Here is a 26,393-nt window from a genome sequence, read left to right on the forward strand (position 1 = left end):
TTTCAGAATGTCAATGATGACACTATGATCATGTATGCATGTAACTGGCACTGTCATCCACCTTGTTCACAGACAACTGGGTTTTTACCTCAGGTAGTGATGGACTGGGGTGCAGACATAACTCCTACAAACACATAAAGGGAGCAACATTGAAATACACAGAGGGAGAGAAGGAATTTCAAATGGACAGAAAAGGCAAAAGCACAGAGAAGGCAAATTAGCTTTAGGGAAACTCATAGGAGGAGGAACATGTAGATCAAAGACACTAAATTGTACAAGGAGAATGTTTTCCTGAAAGTGAGCAAGCGAACAAGTGAGCAATTTAGGTGTTCAGAGAGTGATATGATTGCATTAGCAATAAATTTAATAACACTCTATATTAACAGTTACACACTATATAGAACCACTTTATAGAATTATATTTGTTCGCAGATGTTTGCAGCTATCAGCAAATAGTTATCAGCTATTTTGAAACAAAAAAAAAACACTTTTTATCCATAACAATACTATACAATACAATTTTATTTATATAGCACATTTAAAAACCCGAAGGCACACCAAAGTGCTTCACAGTAATATGTAGAGTCAACATAAGTCAATAAAAGGGTACAAATTGGGCACTAGCACAGACAGGATAGAGGCACTAACAGACCAGGAGAGTTAGATAAATACAAAATCTGCTAAGAAGACAAAAACAGCAGTAAAATTAATAAAAATTAATAAATTTAATAAAAGATTTAAAAGTTTAAAATTTAAAGGATTTAAAAGGGTATTAACTGGTCAGGAAAGCAAAGTCAAATAAATATGCTTTTAATCTTGATTTAAAGGATTGGATAGAGTCCAAGGCTCGAATAGAAGCAGGGAGGCTATTCCAAAGGTTGGGTGCAGCTGAAGCAAAGGCACGATCGCCTCTGGTCTTCAGTCTGAACTTAGGTTGGGCCAGGAGTAATTGACCTGATGATCTTAATGCACGACAAGGAGTGTACAAATTGAGGAGGTCAGTGAGATAGCTGGGCGCAATGTTATTCAGGATTTTAAAAGTGAGTAGCAAGATTTTAAACTCAATGCAATATTTGATTGGTAACCAGTGTAGATCAACAAGAGCCAGAGTAATAGGGTCAAATTTTCTAGTTCCAGTAAGAAGGCGAGCCGCAGCATTCTGAACAAGTTGCAGCCATCGAAGAGAGAAGGCTTGGAGACCACAGTAGAATTACAATAATCTCACCCAGAGGTCACAAAAGCGTGGATAAGTTTTTCCAGGTCCCTGTGTGGTATATAATGCTTAGCTTTAGAAATCTGGCGCAGTTGAAAAAAAAACAGATTTAACTCCAGATGATACTTGCTTATCGAGCTTAAAGGAGCTATCCAAATAGACACCCAGGTTACGCATAGAATCAGAGAGAGAGAGAGTTAGCTAGGGGCCCCAGCAGGGCAACAAGCTGGTCTCGAGGAATATGGTGGTCGAACACCATAACTTCAGTTTTTCTCTCATTTAAAATGAGAGAATTTTCTGACAGCCAATCTTTAACCTCTCTCAGGCAATCGTACAGGAGTTCAGTGATGCTGATAAATCATCAGCCAGTTGACAATAGATTTGAATGTCATCAGCGTAAAAGTGATAAGAAATATTGTATTTTTCAAATATGGAGCCCAAGGGTAGCATATACAAAGAGAATAATAAAGGGCCCAATACAGACCCCCTGGGGCACACCACAGCAGAGAGGGGCAACAGAGGAAGAGTATCCTCCCATCACAACAGAGAAGGATCTATCTGTGAGGTAAGAATTAAACCAGTTAAGGGCAGAACACTTGATGCCTACAACATGCTCTAGCCTCCTCAAGAGTATATTATGATCAACCATGCCAAAGGCTGAAGACAGATCCAATGAAACTTAAACGGCAAGGTGACCAGAGTCAGCAAATACAAGAAGATCATTATAGACTCTTAGCAGTGCCGTTTCAGTGCTATGGTGTGGCTTAAAGCCAGACTGGTATTTGTCAGTGATATTATTTGCAACTAAGTAAGCCTGTATTTGGAGAAAGAAGGCTTTCTCTAAAATTTTTTGATAAAAACGGAAGCTTCGAGATTGGCCTATAATTGTCAGGGTCTTTCTGATCGAAATTACTTTTTTTAAGAATGGGGTGCACTGCCGCATGTTTAAAGGCACTCGGGACACAGCCCACAAACAATGATAAATTCATTAAGAATAAGATGCAAGGCCCAATTTCCTCAAAACCTTCCTTGATAATTCGGGATGGAAGGATATCGTGCACAGAATTTGAGTTTCTCAGTTGTTCAATTATTCCCTTAAGAGTGAGGAGTGATAACAGCTCAAAGTGAGAAAAGGTGGACATGCATCCTAAAGCACAAGAGAGTGAGAGTGTGAAGCCTTCAGTAATAAAACTTTTCCACTAAAATGATTAAGAAATTGCTCACAGAGAGCCTGAGGTTACGTCCACACGTACCTGGGTATTTTTGAAAACGCAGATTTTTCTATGCGTTTGCACCTTTCGTCCACACGTAAACAGCGTTTTTGGTCACTGAAAACTGAGATTTTTAAAAACTCCGTCCAGAGTGGATATTTTTGAAAACTCCATTTTTGCATTTACGTGTGGACGAGAAAAACGGAGAAAACGGAGAAAACGCAGCGTCAAAGGTGTGCGCATTTTTTGACGTAACACTGTGCGCCACGTTATTGTTTCGGTGAAATAAATTTCTACAATACTGTTACTTGTACTCTCTGCAGTGTTTAAATGCTTACATATACACACACAGTTACTGTCCCTCCACACATACGACTCGGTTCTACTTCTATGTCCAGCTTTGTTTACTTTTTCCCACCGAGGCTTCTAGACTTCTGATTGACCAACATTTCTGCACGGTTAGGAATATATCGCCACCTGTTGCTTTGGTATGTTCCTAGCAGCATTTTCCTTCATTTCTGCCTTTCCGTGTGGACGGGATTATTTTTTAAAACGAAAATGGAAACTCTCCGTTTTCAAAAATACCCGTGTACGTGTGGACGTAGCCTGAGCGTTCTTGTCCATTTGCTGTTATGTAACTCCATAACAGCAAATGGACTGTGCAACAGAAAACGCAAATGCTATTTATGGTCTCCTCACAAGAATGATAAGAGAAATAAACTAAGCCAATATGGCATGTCTGTTAGTACAGAGACACACATGTTAATATGATCTCTGGTCTCCCACTCAGAGACACAGGTCTCCAAGTGTCCAGCATTCAGACGGCTACCTGAGGACACTCATGTGAGAGAAAATCTGCTCACACAGATATGTCGAGTCAAATACTGTCAAGGCCTCTGCAATGTTCTGAAGACAGTTAAACTTCAGGTAGTGATGTCCAGCAGGTGAAAATGCAAGCTCCATGAACACGCACAGCTGTGGATTCCAGCTGCTTCAATGTTGCATTAACTGGCGTTAACTCAGCCAGTTAATGCGAGACAAATCTAGCTGCTCATTAAAGATTTCTGGTTTGATCAGAAAATAAAACATTGGTCCATACACCTGAAAGTCCCAAAAATGCATTGTGTCTCGAGTCTACGGATGTATCCGTGTATTTCCATGGTGCTGATGCTGCGCTGAGCGGACAGCTCCTGAAGCTTTTGAAGTATCGGAATGTGGAAAGCTAACAACGCCCCTCTTACCAGTAGGCTAAGTTATTTTTAGCCAATTACAAGTTGAATCTGGTACTTGGGGTTGTTAGTTAAGATACCATCATTAAGAAGAGGCACAACTAATGTGTCTATGCGAGCTGATTTGCGATGTGCACCGCTGGCGCGGCCATTTATTTTTTGATGCACCTTCTCAGATTAATTCACTGCGTGTCGTGCCCAGGGCTGAACTGGGACAAAAAAACAGCCCGGGCATTTTGACTACAGACCGGCCCACCAGGTATTAAAGCCATAAAGCCTTTGAGTGAAAACAAACGCGATTGTGACAGTGATGTACAGTCTTGTTGGTATATGTATGATTTCTATACATTTTACACCAGCTAAAAACTTTGGTTGTAAGATTCAGATAATTATTTAATAACGGGGGGGGGGGGGGGGAGAATGAGAGAAGAAGAGGCAGCTGTGCAGCAAAGACAAAGAATAACGCCACCTTTGTGTCTTTTTTCATTCTAGCTGAAGTCCGGGACAAACTGCGTCCCCTCTCAGCTCAACACGAAACGCGTAATAATTTCTCTGAATGCGGGACGATTCAGTCTTTTTACGGGACGGTTGGCAGCTCTACTAACTAACCTTATGAATTAAATAAAGTTCAACATCAGTAACATCATAGCACCCACCCAGCTGTATAGAAACTCCGTCATGCTAGCTAGTACGCAGTACGAGTTATTGCAACTGACTGTAAAAAGTCAGCACAATGAAAATAAACTTCACCTAAACTTGGTTTATATCTGACCCAGACAGACTGCAGGTCATAACTTCTTACCTGAAGTTCAGTTCACCTGACGCTCGGACCGGCGGCCACCTCGGGTCTCTCCTCGTCCTGCCTCCGATCTCCCTCATCCACGTGCTGGCTTGTACTAAAACAACATCTGCCTTTAGTTTTTTAAGCTGGTTAAATATCTTTAACGTCTTCTCTCTTTAACGTCTTCTCAATAACTGTAACAGTTAGTTTCTCATTCATTTTTCATTTGTTCCTTGGTAACTAATCATAAATCGTTTACCTAATTGTAAAGTGTAACTGTAAAGAAACCTAACTTGTTTCACTCTTATAAGCAGGGAGGCGCCCGCTCACTGGGCAGACATCGGCCAACATTTTCCTTGTTTACTGCCACTTGCCAATAAGGAAATGATATCCATTGATGTTAGTGGCCATTGAGAAAAACAAAACAAACAAAAAAGGGTATAGATATCAATTATTGGCCAAACTGTTATTTTCAACAAGAATGTGTCAGTAAGTCAATATTGGCTAAGCAGAGCAACACTGGCATACTATATGTTATCCACTATGCAACAAATATGAAAACAATGCAGAAAAGATGCTTAAGATAATTTAGAAGATAAAACAGCAGCTCTGATTCATGCTTCTATTCTCAAAACAGTTTAATGTAATTGCAGCAGAGTGCAAATCACAGCTGAGCAAACTGTGTGGAATAACAGAATATCTGTTTAGTCAGAACTAATTATTGACTACTGATAAAAATCACTATCAGCCACAAGTATCTGCTTTCAATTTCTGCCATAATGGCCATGGTTTCATAGTCTGGGAATGGGTAATGAACACACTTGTGTCTTTCAGCTGTTCAGACTTACAGTATCTTCATTCTAAGTTCTGTCTAAGTTAATATAAGGCCAGGATAACAGGTCCTCTTGATTGCTGACAAAACGTTGATAGTAGAGGTACAAAAAGTACAAAAATGCACTCAAAGACAGAAAGTAAAAAGTAGCAGTTTGAAGGACAATACCAGCTGTTCTTTTGCAAAGTTAACTTATACAGCATGATCAATCATGGAGACACAAACTTTTTTTGGCTTTGCCTCCACAACTAAACAGAAAAAAATAATACTATATTCAATGGTTAAAGGAGGTGGGGAACCCTAAGATCAGTCCATGAACACCACAGCCACTGGGCACCAGTCCATCCAAGTACTTTACTATAAATTCACCACAGCAGGGCAACCTAACCTGTTTACCTACACTAAACTGCGGGGGATTTTCATGCAACTTTTGAATGACAAAGTTAGTATACTAACTTTAATAGTGCGCATGCGCCAACCAGCGTGCAGCCTGTTACAGTCGCTCCTGCTTTTCTCTTAGTTTAGCTCTTTTTTCTTACGTATTCTTTTTTTTTCTGACTTGTATTTTCATCCGTTTTCTATCTCTTACTCAATCATGTGGATTGAGAGAGTTTTTGTTCTTCTGGTGGCCGTGGAACTGTTACTTTTATCAAGGAACGGAACCGCGGCACATCTCCTACACTCACGGACTGTTTACTCCAGAGATCAGCTGATCGCCCTGATGCCGGCCGGCTCGCTGGCCAGGCCCGCAGAAGTACCAGCTGAAATTTGGAGGAAAACACATCGGGGATGCAGAGGTCAAGGACAAAAAAGAAGAAAAAAGGTGACGGTGAGACAGCGGAGGCTCGAAGCGAGGAGGAGGTATAAACCGTGTCTGCCGTCTATCGTGATGGGAAATGTGCGATCGTTGGCAATTAAAATCGACGAGCTCTCAGCACTGGTACGGAGTCAGAGGGAATACCGAGAGTGTAGCCTGATGTGTTTCACCGAATCATGGCTGCACCAGGACATTCCCGACGACAATGCTTCCGTGGAAGGCTTCCACACTGTTCGGGTGGACAGGGACAGCATCGCTAGCGGTAAGCGGAAAGGAGGTGGGCTTGCTGTTTTAGTTAACAACCGGTGGTGTAACCCTGCCAACATAACAATCAAGGAAAGGATTTGTTGCCCGGACACTGAACTGTGTGCTGTTGGACTCAGGCCGTATTATTTACCCAGGGAATTCTCTCACGTCATCTTGGTGGCTGTTTATGTTCCTCGCTCTGCTAACCCCACAGCTGCATGTGACACTATCCACTCTGCAATAGCTCGGTTACAGACTCAGCACCCGAATGCCTTTATTGTGATCTCGGGTGACTTCAACCATGTATCACTGGACAATACACTACCAACATTCAAACAATATGTGGACTGTCCCACCAGGGGAGAGGAAATTTTAGACTTACTGTATGCTAACGTCAAGGATGCATACAGCTCCTCCTCCCTCCCCCCACTTGGTAGGTCAGATCATAACCTGATTCACCTCACCCCCCGCTATGTGCCAATTGTGAGGAGGGAACCTGTGACCACCAGGACTGTTAGGAGGTGGTCAGAGGAGGCAATAGCGGAACTACAGGGCTGTTTCGAGGTGACCGACTGGGAAACACTCTGTGAGCCTCACGCCGAGGACATCAATGGGCTTACTTAGTGTATCACAGACTACATAACTTTCTGCACCGACTCCATTGTTCCAGCTCAGACTGTTCATTGTTACCCAAATAACAAGCCGTGGGTGACTAAGGACATCAAAGCCCTCCTCAACAACAAGAAGAGGGCTTTCAGAGGGGGCAACAAAGAGGAGGTGAGGCAGATCCAGGTGTTACTAAAGGACAAGATCAGAGAGGCTAAGGACAATTACAGGAGGAAGCTGGAGTGGAAACTCCAGCAGAACAGCATGAGAGAGGTGTGGAGGGGCATGAAGACCATCACTGGATTCAGGCCAACCAACAGCAGGGGAGCTGAGGGAGGTGAGAATAGAGCCAACGAGTTGAATCTGTTTTTCAATAGATTTGACACCACAGTGTCTGCTCCCACCCCCACAACCTCACCTGTAGTCAGCCTGGAATCCAGAGCCACACCACTGTGCCAGCCTCTCTCTTCACATGGCGCTGTTGCCTCCTGTGAGATTCCTGACACCCCTCCCCCACCCATCACCTTCACTCAATACCAGGTTGAGATGCAAATGAGGAGACTTCACTCAGGCAAGTCTGCTGGACCAGACGGAGTGAGTCCCCTTGTCCTCAAGACCTGTGCCCCCCAGCTGTGTGGAGTCTTTCATAAACTGTTTATGCTGAGTCTGAGTCTGCAGAGGGTCCCAGTGATGTGGAAGACATCATGCCTCGTCCCTGTACCAAAGACGCCACGTCCCAGTGGCCCCCAGGATTACATCATGAAGACCCTGGAAAGGCTCATCCTGGACCAGCTGCGACCCATAGTAAGACCACATCTGGATCCCCTTCAGTTTGCTTATCAGCCTCGTCTCGGAACTGAGGACGCCATCATCTACCTGCTCAATCGTGTCTACACCCATCTGGACCAGCCGGCGAGCACTGTGAGAGTCATGTTTTTTGACTTTTCCAGTGCTTTCAACACCATCAGGCCAACCCTCCTGGGTGATAAGTTAGCAGCGATGCAGGTGGATGCTTCTCTGGTGTCCTGGATTGTTGATTACCTGACAGGAAGACCACAATATGTACGTCTCCCACAGTGTGTGTCTGACAAGGTGATCAGCAACACAGGGGCACCACAGGGGACTGTCCTCTCCCCCTTCCTCTTCACCCTCTACACCACAGACTTCAGCCACTGCACAGAGACCTGCCATCTTCAGAAGTTTTCTGATGACTCTGCGGTGGTTGGATGCATCAGCAGGGATGATGAGACAGAGTACCGGGCTGTGGTCGACTCCTTTGTCACGTGGTGTGAGCAGAATCATCTGCAGCTCAACGTGGCAAAGACCAAGGAACTGATCGTGGACTTCAGGAAGACCAGGAAACACTTGACCTCTGTTTCAATCCAGGGGGTCAGTGTTGACATTGTGGAGGACTATAAATACCTTGGAGTACACATTGACAATAAACTGGACTGGGCTAAAAACACCACAGCACTTTACAGGAAGGGCCAGAGTCGTCTCTATTTTTTGAGGCGACTGAGGTCCTTCAACATATGCCGGAAAATGCTGAGGATTTTCTATGAGTCTGTTGTGGCCAGTGCGATCCTCTATGCTGTTGCATGCTGGGGGAGCAGGCTGAGGGTCGCAGATGCCAACAGACTCAATAAACTAATCCGTAAGGCCAGCAATGTTGTGGGGATGGAGCTGGACTCCCTCAAGGTGGTGTCGGAGAGGCGGATGCTGTCCAAGATAAAGACAATGTTGGATAACACCTCCCACCCACTCCATGACATGCTGGTCAGTCACAGGAGCACGTTCAGTGAGAGACTGAGATGACCGAAAAGCACCACTGAATGACACAGGAAATCTTTCCTGCCTGTGGCCATCTCCCTGTACAACGCATCCACTTAACACACTGTTTGCTGCTATAACTACACATGTTTCTTTTTCAGCTATTTATTTATGAGTGACTTATGTATGTATGTATGTATGTATGTATATATATGTATATATTGTACTATTCTTAGTTAGTGTATTGTCTGTCTTGTCTTAATGTTGGTTTATAATGGAGCACTGTAACAAAAAATAATTTCCCCCAGGGATCAATAAAGTATTCTGATTCTGATTCTTAAGTTTGTTTTGCAGAACATTTCAATACGAAAAAATAAAAAAAGGTAACAACCTTCACATCATATATAGATCAAATATCTGATTTAACAAGTAAGGACATTACATGTGCTTTAAATTTCCACTTCACTGAATAGCACTGAGCAGTCCTTAATTTTAAATATGACCTACTGTCCTGACCTTCCTCTCCTGCCCTGTCGTTCTTACAACTTTCTCCATCTTTGAGTGGCAATATCTTGCACCCTCCCTGGGAAATACAGCAGCTGTATCTTCAGCAAGTATCTTCAAAATGTTTTAATTTAAATTACCCACCACCTAAAAATGTTATTCCCTTTGTACTCTCTACCTAAATGCCGAAGAAATGCAACCACAACTTATGAAGATCTGCATGAAAAACAGTTGAAAAATGATTTTTTGTTGTTGTTGTTTTTATGTGTTTTTGTATGTCTAATATGTTTGCTTATATTGGTGAACGGGCTGTAGTCGACTGGATTTATGAAGGGGTTACATATAAAATAAAGAAACTATTTGCTTTGCAAGCATCATAATGACTCTGACTCATTGTGGATTATTGTGCCTGCATTAAAACCAATCCAATCCAGAAAACAAATGTGTGAAGCCTGTACTAACACTGCATTATTTTGGTCACTCTTCTCCTTTATCCACTATGATCAGTTTTGAATTTCTAATTTGCACTGCTCTTGGTAGAATGCTGGTCATTACTGAAATAAACTTGTTACAACTTTGTTTAAAAGTCTGAACTTTGCGTACCCATCATCAGTGTACCTGACATGGGTAACTTGCACATCTGTAGAGGTACTATTAATAACATATTCAGGTGCTGGAGTAACACAAGCAACCATCTATACTAGAGATGGCACGATACCACTTTTTTATGTCCGATACCGATACCGATATCATAAATTTGGATATCTGCCGATACCGATATGAATCCGATATAGTGTTTTTTAATCAACAAAACTGTTTTTTAAATATCTTGCTGCATTTTGTATAAGTTCATACTCAAGTTTAAAACAACAACTACACTAAAGCTATTCTGTTATACCTGTATGCAAAAAAAATATTTCATAGTTCAGCAATACTGATCAATCTAATAAACTTAAACCTACACCATCCTCCCTATTCTGGTATTTTAAAGAGTACTTAGCATAAATATTAAGCAACCTAACTAATAGGGTTCCAACTCCCAGCAACAACAAAAATAAATAAATAAAAAATAGGGAACCACCCCTCACGCTCCACCTCATGATGCTTAATCGACGTAATCAACCTTAATTTGATGGAGTGTGAAAAAAAATGAACAGAAATCAATTCTTTTTCAAGAAATATTAAATAGATTCAACATCTTTCTTCAACAAAATTGCAGACTGCACAGATGGTACCTTCCCAAAGGAAAAAGTACTATAGCTTACTAGGGTATATATATTAGACTTAATAGTTACTATATGCAATAATGGACTTCTATACATTTTACATCAGATTAAAACTTTGGGTGTAAGATTCAGATAAATATTAAATAATTAAAAGCGAGACATTTTAAATGAGAATAAGAAAGAAAAGTATGTCTTTGTGTCCCCTTTTCCCTGTTAATGCCCTATCGGCCCCCCTGGCTAAACTTTGCTAGATGCGCCCCTGCACAGTTACCAGTGTCAGCTACGTAGAAAAAGATCCTGGAGTAGAAAGTAATATTAAATACCAGAGGTGGGACCAAGTCATTGTTTTGCAAGTCTCAAGTAAGTCTCAAGTCTTTATCCTCAAGTCTCAAGTCAAGTCTCAAGTAATGTCAGGCAAGTCAGAGTCGAGTCTCAAGTCACTGGTGTAAAAGTCCGAGTCAAGTCACAAGTCTGAAACTTTGAATTTCAAGTCCTTTCGAGTCTTTAAAAAAAAAAACAACGAAAAAATAATGTTGCAGTTATGCTAAATGTAAATGTTAGACCATGTAATTTTAAAATCTGTGTTTTTCTCAACACATGACAAAATAGTGAACTTAGAAAATATACACAAATTGTGAAATTGCACCTCTTTAAAATGCAGCTCAATTAAACTTAGCTCCAAGAATAATTTTCACCGACAGTTCTGAGATAAGCTGCATGTCATTCTTGGATGCGGTTGTAGGACCGGCTTTAAAATCGCATGACAAAAATATCATACACATTAAAAAAACTGTATCACCAACGTAGCCTGGACAACATTTGCTAGTTAGATGAAGTCAGCTATCTCATCGTAGCATATTTATATGCATATTTATAATCATACGTTCTTGGAGTGAGTGCATACACTCATGAAGTTTAGTAACTTCAGGTCACTGCAACAAGCCCAGGTACAGTTTACCGACGGATGGGTACAGGACCTTGAAATGCACCGTGTAGAAAGTAAAGACCATCGTACGTATCATAAGTTTACCAGTCTCACAAATCGTCGTCATAAATACACATTCGTTAACCGTTTATTAATAGGACCTTTGAGCTCAACGGTAATTAATTAGTAGTGGAAATAATTTCTGGTAGCATCACAGAAATGTAGCAGTGACAATAATACTGTATGCTGTAATCGTACTGGGCAATTAGTGATACAAAAAACCTGTTTTATCCTGTGAATAAAAGTATATGTTTTTGTCAATGTACCATAATAACAGAGGCGAAACGCAATATTGTGTCAGGACAATTCACTATTTATGCACAATAAATAAAGGAGCATAGCGCGACAATTTCTGTTCAGCGCCAGACTTGCTTGTAACCTATATCACCAGTTATATTATGAAAGTGACGTATTAACTACTAAAAAACACTGACCTTTGTGTAAATGCTTGGAGCAGACTAACCTGTGAGCTGGAGGGTTCTGGGACGTTATATTTGACCTTTGAATGGCTGCAATCCAGGCCACCCGTCGCCTCTTTGTTACTTCGGAAACATGGCTCGAACAATTTCTCTTCAACGAGGTAATCCGATAACAACCGATCTCTTTACCCGTCGGCTTCCCATGGCTGTCATGCGACCGGCTATTGCAGTTAATAATACAACGGCTTCTTGTGTTTCTTTTTATCGCTGTATAACTGATTTTAATTGAAAGCCTGCGTGCGCTAGTACCGCTTGCCACGAGTTCCCAGAATCCTTTGCGGTTCTACCCGTGAATGACGTCACATTTTCAATCTCTATATAATATGCATGTTAAATTTTGTATTTGGGGTAAAATATCAAGTCTTTTCAAGTAAACCGGTTCAAGTCCAATTCAAGTCCCAAGTCATTGGTGTAAAAGTCCAAGTCAAGTCACAAGTCTTAGAACATTTTTTCAAGTCAAGTCTAAAGTCATAAAATTAATGACTCGAGTCTGACTCGAGTCCAAGTCATGTGACTCGAGTCCACACCTCTGTTAAATACATTCTAACAACAGCTGATCAAGCTTAAACGTGCTGCTGTTGTTCAGCCGCTGGTTTCCTCTTTCTGGTGCAAAGTGGGCCAAAAGCAAACAAGAGAGACACGGACTCGCGACAGAAAAGCCGATCAGCTGATCATTAAGCAGTTTCATGATTGAAGTAGCAGCCGGAGAGCGAGAGGCAGTCGCTCGTTAAGCTTAATGCAGGAATGCTTTACAAACATTCAGAGATGGACTTACACACTTGCTTTACTTCTCTCGGGGATAACTTTGTCGGAGATGAAATGCCGGGTTGCTAGCGAAGCTCCAAATGCTATCCAGACCACCGACAGGTCCCGCATGCCACAGCCGCTCTATCACGTGATGCATACTGCTCCGACGTGCTAACGTTCTGAGGTGAGTTATGGCGTGTTGCAAGTTTTGTGAGGTGCTTTCGTGATATTTAATGGATCGGATTACATTTTTTATTTTTCTCCGATATCCGATCCAGTAATTTAGGTCAGTATCGGACCGATACCGATACGTAATGGGGCAGGGATAGCTCAGTAGGTAAAGTGGTCGCCCCATGATCGGAAGGTCGGCGGTTCGAATCCACTTAACGGCTACCCTGAGGTACCCCTGAGCAAGGTACCGTCCCTACACACTGCTCCCCGGGCGCCTGCTTAGTGGGCTGCCCACTGCTTCACTGAGTGAATGGGTCAAATGCAGAGAAAAACAAGTAATTTCCCCATGGGGATCAATAAAGTATCCATTATTATTATTATTATTATTATTATTATTATTATTATTATTATTATTATTATTAATATCGGATCGGTCCATCTCTAATCTATACAATGTCTTTTTGTGAAGAACTCCCTTCATTTAGCAAGACAAAACACAAATAATTTTGTATTACAATAATTCAGGTGCTTAAATATCTCGACTGCAATCACCCACTTAAATCTTGCAGAATTATATTCATAACAAAAACAACAAAAAACCACTACATTATAATTTGATATTTTAAGTTGTGATTAAAAGCTATCATTGTTCATAAGTGTCAGTTATTATCTTTCTACTATTTAAATTCAATAACTAAATATCAGGTTTAAATTATTTCTAAACCACTGTACCTTTACATTTTACACTATGCCCCAACATACACTGAACAATAAAATAGCCAGCTTGGAAAATGAGTCAAACCTGCAGTTATACATCCACATACATGGTTTAAGCAGGAAATCTAAACTGTACAGAAGAGGTAGGGCAGACACTGAAAAGAAATCAGCAAAAGGTGATGATAATAAAGAGTTAAGAGCTGACAGTCACTCACGACACTTGTCGATTACAAGTAAAATCAGTAAAAAATACACACGTAATTTTACTGACACATACAACTCTGTCACAAGGTATGAGTGATAAGAGCCCCCATGTCATTTTAGGCACAAAGGCAGAATGACAAAAAGGTTTACCTGATAAGAGTACAGTGTTTAACGTCAACAGGAGAGGGATGTGGGGACGTTAATGACAGAACTTCAAAGTTGTAAAAATAACTCACAGTGAGCTAATGCTGCAGATGGACGAGCTGCTAGAGTGCACGTTACTTCAACTGCATGTTAGAAAACTGCACATGCACAAAAAAAAAAAAAAGGGGGAACGTGGGGAAAACATATAGCATGAAGTCAGAGAAACAGCCAGACAACATTCAATTATTATCTGTCTACTCTGTCTATTAGTATCCTATCAAATGAGAATGAAATGAGGACTGGGCTGGTTTCAGTCATTATGCAAATGTACTGTTTATAAGATTAGGGAAACCTGCAGTCAGCTGAGACTGAAGAAGTCACTTCGATGAGTGACGAAATGTTTCTCCCACTGAAAACGCTACGTCCACATGAACAGAATCAACTTTTGGAGACAACCTTGAGATTCAAATTCTCAAGCCAGAGGTCCACTGACACTAACAGAGTCTAACCCTTAGAGGAGGTTTGGCAAAATTATACTTTATTCAGATGGGTGGTTTTCTTGATCATCTTGACATTTCCTAACTACATATAGGATAATGTGCAAACAAGGAAGGGGAATCAATTAGGTTTTAATTAAGGTTCTACAATCCCTTATCCTGGTTGTTATTTACATGACAGTTTAAGAAACTGGTGCAATTGTTGGTTATTTAATATATGTTATGTTAATATATCTAATTAAAGAACATTCTGACTGTGACTGCCATGGTGCCTCCATCCTGCTTGGCTGTCTACTCCAGGTTTTGTTCTTTGTCTGTTTTTCTCTTAGTATTTAATGTTTCTCCTTCTTGTTTCTCTGTGCTTGTTTTTTATGTTTATATTTGTTGGCGAGATTCATCACATCTTGCTGAGGCTAAGGCTCTGTTTTTATTGGACCTGCCAATCATCTCTGACAGAACAATACAACCACAAAAATGGACTGAGCTGACTCTTGTGAGCTGTGCTTTCACTTCAAAGGAAGTGGACTGGCATGAGCAAATGCTCCGCCACATTATTGGCGAACCATGATCGCTGAAGAAATCGCAGAGGTAAAAGGTAGTAAAAAGGTATGGTTAATCCACCATTTTCAGCCTCTATCCCCTCACCTCCTCAGATCAGAGAACTGACTGTCTCTCCACTCCCGAGGTGTTCAAGGGTGAGTTTAGCAAATGTGCTGGATTTCTTACACATAGAGTTTGCTAGTATTCAAACAAAAAAGGGCATATGAGTCAGATTGTTCCAAGATTGCTTTTTTTGTGGAGATATTTTAAGACCAGGTGCTAAAATGGGCACAGGCTGTGCTAAAAGCAAGCCCCATTCTTTCTTTTGAAGATTTCATTCCTAAATTTCGGAATGTTTTTGAGTCTAACCCTGATGTTGGCTGCTCATCAAGTAAATTTGCAATGTGTAAAAATTGATGACCATGTCCGCAAACACAGGTGAAAATTTAACTTTCCCAGAATGCTCCTGGCTCTTATTCTCCCCCGCACTAACAATGTCCCAATAATGTCCCTCTGTAAAGTATTTTAAGTCATGGCCCTGGATGGAAAAGGACCTCCCTGATATCACACAAGACTCAGACTGTCTCACTCACTCTCTCTGGCAACCACACTGAAGATGTGAGCTTCTATGTGTTTGAAGCCCTTCTTACTCCTCTGGTCCTTGGTCATCCCTGGTTACGTAATCATAATGATTACGTAACCAGGGATGACCAAGGATTCAAGGTTACTTTATTTATACCTGTAAGTAAATTTGCTTGGTGGAGTATGCCCATGATGTCATAACATGCCATAGAAGGTGAGCTTGTCGTATGGCATAATCTATGCAGTTGGCACTGCCACTGGAAGGCTACCTATGCTATCCTGCTAAGGACCATGGAGCAAAATAAACGTCTTACCAATCGCAATAGAATCCCAGTGCCGGTCTACTGTCCTGTACTACGTGGGACTGGAAGAAGGGCAACTTTCATATTCTACACAGTGAGTCTTCCTTGGCTTGCACATCAAGGTTTTGTTTTTTGTCTAGCTCTCCCTTGTGTTTCCCCTCTCTCCTCTTTTTACGGGTTCCCAACTCTGGCCAGGCACACCTGCTCTAATCACCCACATGTTTATCAAGAATCCACTACTTAAGGTAGTGGATGAGGATAACTCTTTGTTTGGTAATTGGGCTAATCGGTTAGCTGAAACCCTGGCTCCTGCTACTCTGTTTTTGCTCGGATTTTGACTGTCTGTTTCCTGTGCACAGGCCCCTGGATTTCCTTCCCTGGTGTGGTGCGCTTAATCCTCAGTTGAAAGGGAGTGTGAACTGTAAATTTTGGATGTGTTGATTCGCTTTGTTCCTGGACTATTTCCCTTTTCTTGTCTTACTGAACTGTGATCTCCCGAGCGCTGTGCTAAAGTCTACCATCCTATTAGCCTTGACAATGGTCAATCCACACTATCCATCCATCCATCCATTCGCTTCCGCTTATCCTTTTCAGGGTCGCGGGGGGCGCTGGAGCCTATCCCAGCTGTCATGGGGCGAAAGGCAGGGTACACCCTGGACAGGTCGCCAGTCTGTCGCAGGGCTAACACATAGGGACAGACAACCATTCGCACTCTCATTCACTCGCACATTCACACCTAGTGGCAATTTGGATTATCCAATTAACCTATCCCCACAAGCTGCATGTCTTTGGACAGTGGGAGGAAGCCGGAGTACCCGGAGAGAACCCACGCAAACACGGGGAGAACATGCAAACTCCACACAGAAAGACCCCGGCCTGATGGTGGAATTGAACTCAGGACCTTCTTGCTGTGCGGCAACAGTGCTAACCACCGTGCCACCGTGCTGCCCGTGCAATCCACACTAATACTTTCTAAAACGATGTCTCAAAGAAAAATATTTTCGGATTAAAAGTTTTAGATATAAAACATCCACGTACATATATTTCAGATGACCATTCCTCAAGTGGGTAAATCTCCACAAGATGTAAGCGCTAGCATAGATAACAAAGATATTGAGAAAGTCTAATTTGAATTAACAAACAGTAGTCAAGGATGTTTTGTGTTCCAGATAATGACCATGTAATGAACTGTTTACATATAAATATGAATAAACAATTAACACATTCTGAACCATATGCATGATTTGATTTGTTGGATCAAGCAAAGTTTAAAGTTTAAATTTTTCTGCCACACTGGATTTGACGTTTTTGTTTTGACAAACATTAACTTTTTTTTAGTCACAAATGTATTTCCCAGTATTTATCAGTAGGCAGGGATGATTGTCTCATCAAGCCTCACAAAATGATGTTTTCTGAACATGTGTCACAGCCAATCAAAGTGATTTTGCAACAGCTGAACACTAGGGAATGCTAGTATCCAACCTGCACAGATCTAATAGCTTTGGAAATACTATTCTGATATTTGTTAAGATGGTGTTTGTTATATCACAGAAGAGTTGAGCATTGGCTTTGGTCTGCAATCTCAGAGAACCATTCTAGCTGAGTTGTTTTGTGCTAAGCTGTTACATATTTCTGCTTTTTTTCTATATTTGTAATGATATTTTGTGGACAAAGATTTAATATGAACATCAAAAATGCAAAAATGTATTCTGTGTGTTGAATATTGACACAGGATGGAAGGATTTAGACTGCATACTTGTAAAGTGGTCCTTAATGTAGCTAAAGGAAAACCACCCACAATTCTTGGGAGTCACTACGATGCAGTTTATCAAGTCAGGACAAACATTAAAGGAAGTAGACTTACGCTGTGATGGAAATGTTAGCAGCTGACATGGGGCTGACTTCCTTTACCTCCTTGGCCTTCTGGAGGGCAAGTTTCTTATTAATAGCCTCCTCTTGCTCCTCTTCATCCTATAGGTATAGAAAAAAACATACATGGACACATATTTTAACTTGTGTTTATTTCAGGACTATAATAAATAACAAGTTGTCACTCAATACACTGAGAAGTCCTTTATAATATATTTATTTTACTGTGACCATTGTTGATAGAAGGTCCACTATTAAAGAACAAGGCAAATTTAAGTCTAGCAGGAGCATTCAGAATATGGATATATTATAAGGGTAAAATCACTGAAGATTACGAGGTTCTTTTTTCTTTTGCCAAAACCTGGGCTTGCCATCTTAGGGCATTTTGACATCAATAGCATCTTTAGTCTGTTCCAAATCACTTTTCCTCACCTTTTACATGTAATCTGGTTTTCTTTCACACAGACAAAAATCGAACACATGGCACAAAGAGATAAAAGGACAAGTTTGATCTAAACGGACTAAACACCAACAGTGTGAAAACACCCTTAATTAAACCTCTGAGGTCTAAGCCACCTATTGATGACACCAGCCTTCACCCTAATTCTAACTCTAACCCCCAACAATAAGAATATATCATTTTTTGTCATATTAAATAGTGAAGTTCTGGCAATCAGGGACAAATAGATAATTCAAACTGAAACCTTTCCCTTTTAATTATTAAAAAAATCTATCTTGCCTTTCTTCTAAATATAGCATAGGTTCAGACCTTAGTTAAAATCAGAATTGTGTTTGTTTGTTTGTTTTACATCAAAAGCTTTAGGAATGATGATAAAAACAGAATAATTTTATAATATAGAATAATAAAGAATTTTTTTTCATTTTTGTGACAAAAATTAATATTTCATAAAAAAAATCTTTATTTCATGAGCAAATATCACAAGCTATACCACAAAACAAAACTAAAAGTAAATATTGCAACCCAAATAGAACTAAATTCTAAATTTCTACTCAATTACTACTCAAGTTAGCTAAATATATGCATGTGTTTCATTTTCAAGACCTGCTTTAAATGGCTACCATTTTGACAAGCGCAGCCCCGGAAGATTCTGAAAACTCTGGTTAAAATTTAGAAGCAAGATATGCATATATTTAACAAAATTATTTTCTCAGTTATAACTAGAAAACTATAACATTAACTATTTCACATTATGTATGAAAAAATGAAAGTGGGTCAACCGACCTTTGTTTAAATACATATGTTGAAAAGTATTTGATATATGAAGCTAAGTTTTCAGAAGTATCATTAGTATATTATATATCTAACAGGATAACTTAGAATCATAACATTATAGTGAATATGGTTTAACAGAAAATGAGAACTGTGAAGATTATCAAAAAATGATCATTTGAAATGAAAATAAAAAATATGCACATTAACTAAATTAATTAATTAGAGTACCATCCAGAAACGGCCAAATTTGGTTCTACTCTGATTACACTATCTAGCAATATTTCTTATTCTTTTGTTTTTGTGATACACTTTTCCTTCAGAAAAGGCTTGAAAATGCCTAGAACTTCATAAAAAAATATTTTATGAACTATCCATCCATCCATCCATTTTCATCCGCTTTGTCCGGGGCCGGGTCACGGGGGCAGCAGCCTAAGCAAAGAGGCCCAGACCTCCCTCTCCCCAGCCACCTCCTCCAGCTTATCCGGGGGAATACCAAGGCGTTCCCAGGCCAGCCGAGAGATATAATCTCTCCAGCGTGTCCTGGGTCTGCCCCGGGGCCTCCTCCCGGTGGGACATGCCTGGAACACCTCACCCAGGAGGCGCCCAGGGGGCATCCTTGTCAGATGCCCGAACCACCTCAGCTGGCTCCTTTCGATGTGGAGCAGCAGCTGCTCTACTCTGAGCCCCTCCCGGATGGCCGAACTTCTCACCCTATCTCTAAGGGAGAGGCCAGCCACCCTTCGAAGGAAGCTCATTTCTGCCGCTTGTATCCGCGATCTCGTTCTTTCGGTCACTACCCACAGCTCGTGGCCATAGGTGAGGGTAGGGACGTAGATCGACCGGTAAATTGAGAGCTTCGCTTTTACACTCAGCTCCCTCTTCACCACGACGGACCGGTGCAGCGTCCGCATTACTGCAGCTGCAGCCCCAATCCGTCTGTCGATCTCCGGCTCCCTTCTCCCATCACTCGCGAACAAGACCCCGAGATACTTGAACTCCTCCACTTGGGGCAGGAACTCATCCCCGACCCGGAGTGGGCACTCCACCCTTTTCTGGCTGAGAACCATGGCCTCAGATTTGGAGGTGCTGATCCTCATTCCCGCTGCTTCACACTCGGCTGCGAACCGCTCCAGTGCGAGCTGGAGGCCCTCACCCGATGAAGCCAACAGAACCACATCATCTGCAAAAATCAGAGATGAGATTCTGAGGCCACCAAAGCGAAAGCCCTCCGCCACTTGGCTGCGCCTAGAAATCCTGTCCATAAAAATTATGAACAGAACCGGAGACAAAGGGCAGCCCTGGCGGAGCCCATCACCCACCGGGAACGAGTCCGACTTATTGCCGGCAATGCGAACCAAGCTCTTGCAACGGTTGTATAGGGATCGAATGGCCCGTAGCAATGGGCCAGACACCCCATATTCCCGCAACACCCCCCACAGGACACCCCGAGGGACACGGTCGAATGCCTTCTCCAAGTCCACAAAACACATGTAGACTGGTTGGGCAAACTCCCATGCACCCTCAAGTATCCTGGAGAGGATAAAGAGCTGGTCCAGTGTTCCGCGACCAGGACGAAAACCGCATTGTTCCTCCTGTATCCGAGGTTCGACTAACGGACGAACTCTCCTTTCCAGCACCCTGGCATAGACTTTCCCAGGGAGGCTGAGGAGTGTGATCCCCCTGTAGTTGGAACACACCCTCCGGTCCCCTTTCTTGAAGATGGGGACCACCACCCCCGGTCTGCCAGTCCACAGGTACTGCCCCTGATCTCCACGCAACATTGCAGAGGCGTGTCAACCAGGACAGCCCTACAACGTCCAGAGCCTTCAGGAACTCGGGGCGGACCTCATCAACACCAGGGGCTCTGCCACCAAGGAGTTGTTTAACTGCCTCAGTGACCTCGCCCCCGGAAATTGGCGGGTCATTCCCCTCATCCCCAGACTCTGCTTCCTCCTCGGAAGACGTGTCAGTGGGATTAAGGAGGTCCTCGAAGTATTCCTTCCACCGCCTGACAATTTTCTCAGTCGACATCAGCAGCGCTCCGCCAGCACTATACAAAGTGCAGGTAGAGCACCGCTTTCCCCTCCTGAGACGTCTGACGGTTTGCCAGAATCTCTTCGAGGCAGCCCGAAAGTCTTTTTCCATGGCCTCTCCGAACTCCTCCCACACCCGAGTTTTTGCTTCAGCCACTGCCCGAGCCGCATTCCGCTTGGCCTGTCGATACCTGTCGGCTGCCTCCGGAGTCCCACAGGCTAACCAAGCCCGATAGGACTCCTTCTTCAGCCTGGTGGCTCCCTTCACCTCTGGTGTCCACCATTTGGTTCGGGGATTACCACCACGGCAGGCACCAACCACCTTGCGGCCGCAGCTCAATGCAGCAGCTTCGGCAATGGAGACGCTGAACATGGTCCATTCGGACTCAATGTCCCCAGTCTCCCACGGAATGCTGTTGAAGCTCTGCCGGAGGTGTGCGTTGAAGATCTCGCGGACTGGGGCCTCTGCTAGACATTCCCAGCACACCCTCACTACGCGTTTAGGTGCACCAGGTCTGTCCAGCGTCTTCCCCCGCCACCTGATCCAACTCACCACCAGGTGGTGATCAGTTGACAGCTCAGCCCCTCTCTTTACCCGAGTGTCCAGAACATATGGTCGCAGGTCTGCTGATACGATTACAAAATCGATCATCGACCTACGGCCTAGAGCATCCTGGTGCCACGTGCACTTATGGACACTCTTATGTTCGAACAGGGTGTTCGTTATGGCCAAACTGTGATTAGCACAGAAGTCCAATAACAGAGCACCGCTCGGGTTCAGATCAGGGAGGCTGTTCCTCCCAATCACGCCCCTCCAGGTCTCGCTGTCGTTACCCACGTGAGCATTGAAGTCTCCCAGCAGGACAACAGAGTCTCCAGGTGGAGCACCCTCCAGCACCCCCCCCCCAGGGACTCTAAGAAGGCTGGGTACTCTGAACTGCCACTCGGTGCATAAGCGCAGATGACAGTCAGGACCCGTTCCCCGACCCTAAGGCGCAGGGAACAAACCCTCTCGTCCACCGGGAAAAACCCCAACGTACCGGCAGCAAGCCGAGGGGATATTAGGATACCCACCCCAGCCCGCCGCCTCTCACCAGGGGCAACTCCAGACTGAGACAGAGTCCAGCCCCTCTCCAGGAGACTGGTTCCAGAGCCCAAGCCATGCGTAGAGGTGAGCCCGACTATATCTAGCCGGTACCTCTCAACCTCACGCACTAACTCAGGCTCCTTCCCCACCAGAGAGGTGACATTCCATGTCCCAATTGCCAGTCTTGGCAGCCGGGGGTCAGTCCGCCAGGGCCTCCGCTCCTGGCCGCCACCCGGCACACAATGCACCCGACCCCTATGGCGCCTCGTGCGGGTGGTGGGCCTGCGGGACGATGGGCCCATGTCTCCTCTTCGGGCTCTGCCCGGCCGGGCCCCATGGACTAAGGCCCGGCCACCAGACGCTCGCCCTCGGGCACCCTCCCCGGGCCTGGCTCCAGGGCGGGGCCCCGGTAACCCTATCCCGGGCAGGGTAAACTGTTCCCTCGATGTCCTTTTCATAAGGGTCTTATGAATCGCTCTTTGTCTGGTCCCTCACCCAGGGCCAATTTGCCATGGGAGACCCTACCAGGGGGCAAAAGCCCCCAGACAACATAGCCCCTGTTATTATGTTCATAATAATGAACATAGTTCATTATTATGAACTAATAATGGCATAACACAAAAATTGGCTTTTGTATTACACCAGGTGTTATAGCATTAGCAGGGGACTTTTTCTGAGAAATCCAAGATAGTCAGCGTTATAAGCATTTGGCCAGTTGACATGGAATGTCCCTGAGGGCTAAGTAAAGAAGATTGTAAGAGTTCTTCTACACCTTCCAGTTATCTAAAGAACTCGATCCTTAATCTAAGGATGTCCATCAACCTACTCATCCAAGATTATGACATCATAATGATTACATCATAATCTTGTCAGTGCTGTGTCTTAACCCTCTGTCATCACACCATGGCCCTTTATTTAGAGAAAACAGGCATAAAAATAGATCAAAAATCTGACTACCTTTAGTTAAAGTTAAGACTGAGGATGATTCATAGGATTAAGAAAAAATGAAGTAAAAGGCCATGGAAGATTTTACTAAGGGTGAAAAATTAAATGAAATATATAACAATATATCGTACCTTAGTGAGCTCCTGGGCATTTGCAAGATTATCAACAGCAATGGCCAAGAACACATTGAGGAGGGTGTCTGGTTATTTATGTTCTCAGGAAAACACCAAAGGATTGATAAACACAGAATCAGTATTTACAGGTCCAGCTAATCTTCAAATCAATAATAAAAACTTTGGCAGGGCTATAAAGCTGCCTGGTGTCAACAAAGAGAATCTATCTTGATATATGAGGCAGGATACAATTTCCAAAGAGAGTAAGTACGATGAAATAAATGGAAGAGAACATTCCCCCATGCACACCCCCCTGGGATTCAATCCCATGGTACATGACTGCGTTCCAGTCCTCTCCAGTTAGGATCTGCAGGGGAGACAGAGACTGCTTTAGGGGTCCAGTTCAGTGGTAGTATGAAAAAATATAACATGACTTAATTGATCTTTACCTGGAAGACGGTGAGAATGGCTGCTGGGAATGTGTCAAAATTGGTTGTCGGTGTTTCGTCTTCAAAATTAAACCTGCAGGGAGATGAATAGTCTCTGACTGTGATTAGTCTACAAAGCCTCAGCACTATACCTCTCACTCATCCTCCACCTCCTGCTGTATTGAGCAACTTATTGTCCTCTCAATTACACTCCTGTAAATTATTCCAAATATATATGTTTATCATTAAATTTGAGTCATCTGAGGCTGTGGGACCTCGTGGTTGATCACTGACTATTTTTCCTTCTCAAATTTAAGAGGCTTGTAGTGGTGTCTGTCAACTGGGACTTAATTACTTCAAACCCAATGTAGGCAAAAGATAATCATGCAGGGTTCTTGGCTAGCATTGCGTTAGCATGCTGTTTGTTCAGAGGCTTGCAAAGAGCCAAAGTTCTGTTAGCAGTATAACGTGTTTTGTTTTTTTTAATTAATCATTGTTTCCACTTTGCCGTCAGTTATCCTTTTGTGCAACCAAAATATATGTAATATTCACATCTCCATTTCTCAATCCTTGTATCTCTGTATTGCTTCACCATTGTCCTCCACCTGCACACCAACCTAAATCAGTTGATTGTAGTGGTAGCGGTATGAAAAGGGGGGTGGAACAAGACGCTTGGACACTGATAGCACGTCGCGCTCACAGAAACGCAAAGCAGGAGATGAAGCATAGCTGAATATGTTTCCAAACCAACTTCATTCTGAGCCAAAGACTAGAAAATATGCCTCTGCCTTTCTAATATTGATGGGTCGGTCGCGAACGAAATGGCTCTTAGAGCCGGATCTTTGAAGTGAACGATGTGAACCGGCTCCTTATTGGGAGCCGTGGATTTTTTTGTTTGTTTGTTTTTTTTCCTTTCTCCTGCCCTCTCTTTCACTTTTTTTTGCTTCACACTGCAAGTCACCCTTGTGTTTGCGCTGAGCAGAGACGGCAAACAGAGCCTTGCGTTTGCGCCCCTCCCCCCTCTGCACAGCACTGAGCTGAGGGGGCTGGGCGGTAGTTACACTCGCAACAGCAGTAGCACACAACAAGAGCAGGAGGGAGAGGGAAAGAAAGAGAGCCGGGAGCAACAAGAGACAACACCGTCACATTGGAAAAGTACAGTAAAGAAAATGAGTGACACAAAGAAAAGAAGCAAAGTCTGGAACCAGACGTCAATCTTATTGACAAAAAAAAGGCAGAGTGTAAAGTCTACAAGAAAAGGATATCATATAGAGCCAGCTCCACAAACAACATGCACAGGCACCTAAGAACTGTCCACCCATCAGTGCAATGGGAAGATAAAACGCAGTCAGTTGAGTGTGATATTAATATTTCTAAATGCCAACCTTTCCCTTAATTAAAGATCTGGGCGTTCTTTTTTTCCCCATATTTTAATTTATATTTTATTGTTTTGTGGTTTGCAGTGTTTTGTGTTGTTTCACTTTGAATTTGTTTAAAAGGAAAAAGCTGAAAATTTAAGTAGTTAAAAGTTGAAATGTATGAAATGTAAATAGCTGGTTTCTGTATTTTATAATTTATTTATTACATTTTATGTGGCGTGAATAAATAAAAGTATATTTACAGAGACAAAACACGTACAAACTCCAAAACACAACGGAAGTGCTCCAGGATGCTAGGGGCCGTGTTGAGATTTTGTTACCTAGTGGCTACACAAGCCAGGAAGTACCAACAATCGGATTGGGTGTGTGGTAGTAACAGGTAAATGAAGTTTTTTTTAAATAATTTGAATATATATATATATATATATATATATATATATATATATATATATATATGAGTGTTTGTGTATTAATACAAAAACAATAGACGTATGAATTCGATTGTGTAATTTAAGTGATCTAGGTAGCTCTGTTTTGGAAGTTCAGTTAACGCTAGAAATGTGTTTTGGAGTTTGTACGTGCTTTGGAATTTCTAAGTGCTTTGAAGTTTGTACGTGTTTCGTCTCTAGGGACCCCCATAAATATTTATATATAAGCATACATAAAGAAAACCACGTTTTTTTACATTACTAATTCCTTTTGTGCATAATTTTATATTGTTGTTGATAATTAATTAATTAAAGCAACAAAACAACCTGAAGAGGCGGTTGGGAGCCGAAAGAGCTGGCTCTTTTTAGTGAGCCGAGCCGAAAGAGCCGGTTCTCTAAAAAGAGCTGGAAATCCCATCACTACTTTCTAAATGGAGGGACAGTAACTGCGTGTGTATATGTAAGCGTGTAAAACCTGAAGACAGTAAGATTAACAGTAACAGTATTTTGTCTCTATCTCCCATTCTGCAATTCATCTCATGTAAACGTGGCGCACAGCGTGACGTGAAAAAAGGCACATACCTTTGACGTTGCGTGATGAACTCTGTATTCCTCACCCACACGTAAACGGAAAAAAATGAGTTTTAAAAAATCTCAGTTTTCGGTGATAGGAAACGCCGTTTACGTGTGGACGAAACAGCTGCGTTTTCAAAAATATCCGTGTTGGTGTGGAAGTAGCCTAAAAGAGTTAGTAGTTTATTTTATTACTACCTGTCATTTGTTGCAGATTACTTGTATTTGTTGAATTGTTTACTAAATGTTTGAGGTGTGAAAGAAACCGCAATGGAGCAAAATATGGGTGTGTGTGTGGTTGGAGGATGTGTTTGTGCATGTGTGCATGTACGTGCAACAAGGGGGGGGGGGTCGCGAACATTATTCTTGTAAAACAACCCCCTTTGTTTTACAGGAAAAATGTTCGCAAACTTTTTTTGCTAGGCCCCCCTGCCTAGCAAAAAAAGTTTGGGAACCACTGGTCTAATTACTGGATTTAGTACAGTAATGTGCTCCATCATT

The 26,393-nt window shown here is 42.5% G+C and overlaps 1 protein-coding gene across 1 annotated transcript in view; it reads right to left on the reverse strand.

Moving 5' to 3' along the window:
* LOC308404397 (voltage-dependent N-type calcium channel subunit alpha-1B-like) overlaps positions 1–26,393 on the reverse strand; it is a 341,704-nt gene that overhangs the window by 192,705 nt on the left and 122,606 nt on the right. The window contains exons 15-19 of the mRNA XM_080894424.1: positions 23,534–23,606; positions 23,334–23,451; positions 23,103–23,170; positions 17,668–17,774; positions 89–124 (exon numbers count right to left, since the gene is read on the reverse strand). Coding sequence (XP_080750550.1) covers positions 89–124; positions 17,668–17,774; positions 23,103–23,170; positions 23,334–23,451; positions 23,534–23,606 — 402 coding nt within the window. The remainder of the gene's footprint in view (positions 1–88; positions 125–17,667; positions 17,775–23,102; positions 23,171–23,333; positions 23,452–23,533; positions 23,607–26,393) is intronic.

This window comes from Rhamphochromis sp. 'chilingali' (genome assembly GCF_963969265.1).
Source record: "Rhamphochromis sp. 'chilingali' genome assembly, chromosome: 10".
NCBI lineage: Eukaryota > Metazoa > Chordata > Actinopteri > Cichliformes > Cichlidae > Rhamphochromis > Rhamphochromis sp. 'chilingali'.